Source organism: Buceros rhinoceros, unplaced genomic scaffold (genome assembly GCF_000710305.1).
Source record: "Buceros rhinoceros silvestris isolate BGI_N320 unplaced genomic scaffold, ASM71030v1 scaffold33984, whole genome shotgun sequence".
Classification (NCBI taxonomy): Eukaryota; Metazoa; Chordata; class Aves; order Bucerotiformes; family Bucerotidae; genus Buceros; species Buceros rhinoceros.
Window position 1 is genome coordinate 6110 of NW_010408196.1, and position 6648 is coordinate 12757.

Here is a 6648-nt window from a genome sequence, read left to right on the forward strand (position 1 = left end):
AAGAGTGGTTATTAATGGCCATCTAGGGAGGTAGTTTGTTCTTCCCTTGGCACATGTCGCAGCTCCCAGCAATCAATTCAGAGCCTTCCTGACAAGAGGCAGCACCTTGGCCATCGCGTTTACTGGAAAGCAATTAATCACTCACATATGGATTGGTCTAATAATTTTTTAAACTTGTGTATACTTTGGGTTCCTACAACATCCAGGGGTGATGAGTCTCCTATTGACATAACAAGCTATTTTTAAAAGTGCTTTTTTGTTTGTTTTAAATCTACGTGATATTTTCAGGGTGTGTCCTCCCCCTCCTAGTTTATGTAGTGTAAGAAAAGATGAATCATCTCTCCTCCGCATCTTCCCCTCCCCATCCATCCTCACACAGTCTTTTCCTGTAGCCCTTTATTGCCTCTTCTCAAGGCTGAAGGGTCCTTCTCTGATAAGCTCCACTTCTACATGAGCTTCCCTGAAGTGGTCAGGCTATTGGACTAGATGATTGTTGTAGGTCCCTTCCAACTGAACTCTCTGTTCTATTCTATTCTATTCTATTCTATTCTATTCTATTCTATTCTATTCTATTCTATTCTATTCTATTCCGTTCCGTTCCGTTCCATTCCACTCCATTCCATTCCATTCCATTCCAGCATCCACTCCACCATCCACTCCACACCTCCGAGCACGCTTGCTCCAAGATGTTTGCTAGCTTCAAGACTTCTTCCTCTGTTTTTTTCACATCTGGCACATCTAGAGATAACAAACCTCTGCCAGCACTGTTCAGGTGAGTGTCATGAAGGCTCGATGTGTCCAGCTGTAAGCCAGGCCATGAGGTGTAGCCCCCAGGTAGGAGCAGGCAGCTATCTTATTAAAATTAATGTTTGTGAATGAATAGTTCTTTGCAGCCGCAGGTGGTCCAGGGTCATGCCAGCAAACTGTTTAGCCTCTAAAATGAGGCAGCAACGTCAGGCAGACGGCTGAGCCTCTGCCTGGGAGGTGCTGCAGGCTGGGTTGGCTCAGGTCAGCAGCACGCCAGGGACTGTCATAACAATTTACAGGTGTCCAACATGGGCAGTGCCCCAGCACAGTCTGGTTTGCAGCTGCAGAAGAGTCTCAGGTCCAGTTGCTCATAGGAGAAGGGGCAAACCCATCCGCTCTCCCGTGGCTTGGTTTGGCAACCACAGCCAAAAGGGTTAACAGCAATTTCCATATCACAGCTGAAGCGGCAAAGAAAAACTTACTACCACCAGACATCCAGATACAACAGGCTTCTGGGTCACCTGAGGGGATTTCTGCTAACGTGACTGTGTTTGGCTTGGCAATATTTGGTTTGGTTTTATTGTGCAATATTTTACGATTTTAATGAAACGTTTCATGTCTCACTGGCCACAGGATAATGAGGACTTCACCTCTCTTATTCCCTCAGAGAGAAGGTGCAAACATTCTTCATGCAAAATTTATTATTATTTGCATTACAGCTCCATTCTCTCAATAAAAATTACGTGTGTTGCCAGCACGCTGCAGCACCACCAGCCGTAAATCACCGGGAGCTATAAACATGTCGCCCAATAAACTATCAGAAGAAAATCATGCCTGCTGGGAGAGCATCATAAATGGGAAAGATCATTTACTTCACACACTACTCTCACTGGTCCGCCTCACGCTGTTTACGTACAGGGAGCTTGGGCTCCGCGCGGCTCCCGGTTGATTGGACGAGGTCAGTCCTTGGGGCGCGTTATAAGTGCTGCCCTCCTGATGCCAGAACACGGATGCGAGTTCTTCCTCTGCATCACGACTGTGCTGCTTGTGCAGGTCATAAAGCCCCTCGGCCCCCTCCGCTGTGCTCGGTAAGTACCTGGGGCACTCAGCAGCCTCTCCATCCTCGCAGTCCTCTTTTCCTAGTGGGGTGGCTGTGGTTCACGGGGCTGGACACCAACACGGCTGGGGAGGTGTGTCTCTGAAGTGCTGCTCAGGAGGTCCACACCACTTCCCGAGCCCCGCAGGGTTGGATATGCTGGAGGAAGCAGGCAGCTGTAATTCCAGGCAGCTGCGGTTCTGCTGGGGGAAGATCAAGCCACCGCGGTGCCGTGGTGCTGTGGGCTTTGAGCAAGAGCCAGCCGGCCTTTCCACTGCCTGGTGGCTCGGCTCAGCTGGTGGGAATGGCATGTTCCTGTCCTTGCCTGTAAAGTCAACAGAAATTCGGCTCCGTGGGTGCACTTTAGTCCCCCTTTGCTAACCCTTCTCCCTTTGCGGAGAGGCTGAGCCCTCGCATGGATGCTTGAGTTGGCAGAGATGCAGTTGTAAAAATAGCAGAGTCTCCTCTTGGGAAAAAATCAGATTTCTTGGTCTCATCCTTCCCAAACTCCAGCTCCCAGGACCCTGCTGTTGCCCATGCTGAGACATCAGATACAGGCAAGAAAACAGAAGGTGGTTTGGACGGCTGGAGAAGGAGGGATGGCACCGTGTCCTCCATGAGGCATCCGCATTCGTGCCTGACTCCTTCGCCCAGGCAAGGGGAGTAGCTCCTGGGGAGCAGAAACACCCAGGTGCAGAGCAGCAGGACAGCTTTCTCTCTGCGGTAGGCTGCTAGCAGGAAACGCTGCCCAGGTGCTGCCGTTAATCGCTCCATTGACATCCCTCACTAACTGGAGGTTTGTTTCCTCGTCAAGGCTTGGCTGCAGCGAGAAAGGTGTAATTGCTGTCCCACGATAGTCAGCTGGGAGGTGTCACATACGTATGTGGGCTCTGTGTTATATAGACACATAGAAACGTACAGGAACACCAATAATCATGGATGCTTGAGTATATATTTTATGTATCTATGTATTTTGCATATCTTTAGTTATATTATTCAAAGACACACCCATATACACACACACACATAGAACGCTGCGAGGAAAAATCCATTTTGGAGTGGGATCTGATTCTGTAAGGCGTAGGAGCACGAAACAAAGCAGAGTAGCTCAGGGAGGAGCAGAGCTGCAGAAGTCCATTCCTCAGTAACTTCGTATACCGCGGGAGGAGGTGTCTGTATCTGACAGAATCAGCTTCACATGGAAATGTTCTTGTAGGAGGAGCATCCCTTACTGACCCCAGGGAGTTCTCACCAGTCCGTTCTTTCCCACAGTGCTCTGACAGTCTCTCCTCTTTATCCACTGCCATATTCCTGGAAAACTCTTGAACCTCAGTGTCTCTGAGAGCTCTGGGTATCTGCCAGGCGCTGCTCTAAGACAGACGAACAGGCCCCCGCTGGGCTTTTTTGGTGTTTATTAACCCAGTCTCCAGATAAGACCAAACTACAGGCTCCCGCAGATTAACTCTCGCTGCTCAGATGCTGTTGGGTTGTCAGAAGGGGGCAGCTCTTACCTTTGGGAGCTCCAAGCTGCCACTTAGGACCAGAAGTACCTCTGGATGATTTCCTTTTGCCAGCATCGACCACTGTCGGTGGTCGGTGCGTTAGGGAATGCTGCCCATCCACGTCTCACACGTACATGAGGCTCTCCTGAAGAAGGGCTGTTCCTAATACTGACTTTGTAATGAAGATGAAGTGTCCCTCCCTGGAGGAAATGAAATGACCCTGGGTCTTCCCCAGTTCCCACCAGTTATGTGTCACTTTTGCCCTGAAGCAGGAAGAAACCTTGCTGGGCTTCGGGATTTATCACCACATTAGAGTCTCGAGCAGGCAGAGTCTAATGGAGCACAATTGTATTAGGGACATCATAAATAAATCACGGGAGAGTCGTGTGCTTATTCAGAAACAAACTGTGTTAGTCAACCCTCTTGCTCATCATCCAGGCACTCTTTGACCTGCTCATTTCGTATCCTACAGAGGATCGAAGCCATAAATCTCTATTTCCCTTTAATTAGCTCCTGTTCCGCACACCCACTGCTTTCCCCCACCCACCCAGACAGTCACTCTGTCACAGAAGGCACAGAGAGGGCTTGGAGACCCCTCCAGCATCTCTGCCAGGGAGCATTGTCACATGCAGTGTAGGAACCGGATTGTGCTGAGATGGCTGAAGCCTCCAAGAGGACTGAAAGCTGTGGCAAGGTCACAGGCTGGTGGGTTCATTGGGTAATTCAGGTTAGGGACACTTCAGAAGATCTCTAGTCCAATGTATTACTCAAGGCAGGGCCAGATGCGAGGTCAGACAAGGCTGCTCATAGCTTTATCTAGGTGGGTCTTGAAAACTTTCAAGGATGAAGATTTACAGCCTCCCTGGGCAATCTGCTCTGATGCTTGATGGTCCTCATAGGGAAACATTTCTCATTACATCCAGTCTAAACCTCCCGTGTTTCATCTTGCACCTGTTGTCTCCATCATCCCTGCTGGAGTGCTTCCCTCTCCCCACCCACCTCGTACTCTTGATCCTCGTGTAAAAACCCCACTTCATCCCCTGTGCCCCTCCACTCCGGTGCGGACCCAGTCTTTCTGTGGGTGCCCCCCAGTGCCGCTGAACCTGCAGCTACTTGTGTTTTGGATTGCGTTCGCCTGCTACTCACAGCAGCTGCGGGCTCTTGCTCCTTTGGCACTTCAGCCAACAGCAAGTGGATGAGGAAACGAGCAACAACCTGTCTGTGAGAGCAGCTGAAAATCCACCTTGCCCTGGTGGGCACCTTCTGAGCTGAGAGCAGCAGTGTCTAAGTGCCCGATGCTCTGTTACACGGAGCGCCTCAGGCTGTGCGACGTGGGGACAGCACTCTCCAGCACTGTTTTCACTTCCATTTTAAGAAAAAAAAGTTTTTCCATTTTTTTTCTTTTTTAATAATAGGAAGTGTCTATCCTTTTCCTTCCTTTTATAGCGTAGTGGACAAACAGGAGTGTGGTCAGATGTGACACTTCAGTAGTTCTAACAGTGTCCTAAAACATCACGAGGGCATCTGCACAGGTCGGAGGGGAGGTGGAGGGATGTGGCACTTGCCATCACCCACATCAATATTCAGTGGAGAGTCCAACCTCCTGGAGTTTCTGTTGTTGGTTTGTTTTAGGTATAGGACATGTGAGAGCTGAGATGGAGCACGACTCTCATTCCACGTGGGAATTCAATGGCTCCTTCTATCAGCCTTCAGCTTTCCTCATAAAGGGCATCCCAGGCCTGGAAGCCCTTCACCACTGGATCTCCATCCCTTTCTGTGCACTGTACATTATTGCTCTCTCGGGAAACTGCATGATCCTATTCCTCATAAAGAAGACCCCAAGCCTTCACGAACCAATGTACTACTTCCTCTCCATGCTGGCAGTCACTGACCTGGGCTTGGTTCTGTGCACTCTTCCCACCACTCTGGGCATCTTCTGGTTTAATGTGCGAAGGATTGGGTTTGACGCTTGCCTCACACAGATGTACTTCATCCACATCCTGTCCTTCATCGAATCCTCTGTGCTCCTGGCAATGGCGTTTGACCGCTTCATTGCCATCTCCCACCCACTGCGGCACCCATCCATACTGACCAGAACCACTGTCACAAAAATAGGTGTGGCAATTCTCCTGAGGGCGGTGGTCTCCCTCCTTCCCCTACCCTTCCTGCTCAAGAGACTGACCTATTGTGGGAAGACTGAGCTGTCTCATTCGTTTTGCTTCCATCCTGATATCATGAAGCTGGCGTGCGCAGATATAAAAGTCAATGTCCTCTACGGTATGATTATTCTCTTATCGACGGTGGGGATGGACTTCATCTTCATTGTGCTGTCCTACATCCTGATCTTTAAAACCGTTATCAGGCTCGCGACCAAGGAGGAGTGTCTCAAGGCTTTGAATACCTGTGTCTCTCACATCTGTGCTGTTCTAGTGTTCTTCATCCCAATGATTGGACTGTCCATGATCCATCGCTTTGGAAAGAATGCTCCTCCTCTGCTTAACACTTTGGTGGCCTACACCTATCTTATAATTCCCCCCGCTCTCAACCCCATCATCTACAGCATAAAATCTAGCCAAATCCGTGAAGCTTTGCTCAGGGCCCTGCAGAGGAAGAGTGAATCTGACTGGTAGCTCCACCAGTTTTGCCAGAAAGTGCTGGTGGACTGGTCTCTTGGTCAGAGCTTGGTCAGAGCTGGTGGACTGGTTTCTTGGTGTTCCATCCATGCGGGTCACTGCCAGATGAAAGAACTGCAGATCCACTTGCATGCTCTCCCTCTACCCAGAGCTGTGATCATCCATGTTTTGTCCTAGCATGATGCTTTTGTCCCTTCCAGCAGCCTGCAAACACCCCAAGCGTTAATGCCAGTGATACACACAAATGGAATCCCCAGTTAGAGGGAGACAAAGAAAAATGGGCTGCAAGACTTTCTGTTTTCATGTGATAGGGTGGATCAAGGAACCTCTGCAATGCATGTTATGAAAAACTCTAGCAGCCAGATAATAGCGTGTAAGCTTCACTCAGACCCCCTTGTGTGGGGTCATCGTTCCCTCACCGCCTGTCACAGCAGAGCTAACCCAAGCAGCAGGCTCAGCAGGACAAGGCTTGGGCTGGGAGTTTGGAGACACTGTGAGCATCCCAGTCATTAGTTGTTCAGCTGGAAACATCGCACAAGATGGAGCTCAGCTCCAGGGGCAGAGCACCGAGCACTCTCAGTCCTGCTAAAGAAAGGCTCAGCCTTCATCTATGTTTCACGCACGCACAGTGATGGAAATGGTGCTGCTTTTGCATCCTCTTTGATGTCAT

At 49.8% G+C, this 6648-nt stretch overlaps 1 protein-coding gene across 1 annotated transcript; it reads left to right on the forward strand.

Moving 5' to 3' along the window:
* The first annotated feature begins 486 nt into the window (after positions 1-486).
* Positions 487-5975, forward strand: LOC104492265 (olfactory receptor 51G2-like). Its single transcript, XM_010134794.1, has 2 exons — positions 487-508; positions 5032-5975. Exons 1-2 carry the CDS (start codon positions 487-489, stop codon positions 5973-5975), a joined length of 966 nt encoding a protein of 321 aa, XP_010133096.1.
* Positions 5976-6648: the final 673 nt, after the last annotated feature.

Coding starts and splice junctions, on each gene's coding strand:
- LOC104492265 (XM_010134794.1), top strand. CDS start 487: ATGATTGTTGTAGGTCCCTTCC. Junction 509..5,031: donor GATTGTTGTAGGTCCCTTCC/AACTGAACTCTC, acceptor CCACGTGGGAAT/TCAATGGCTCCTTCTATCAG.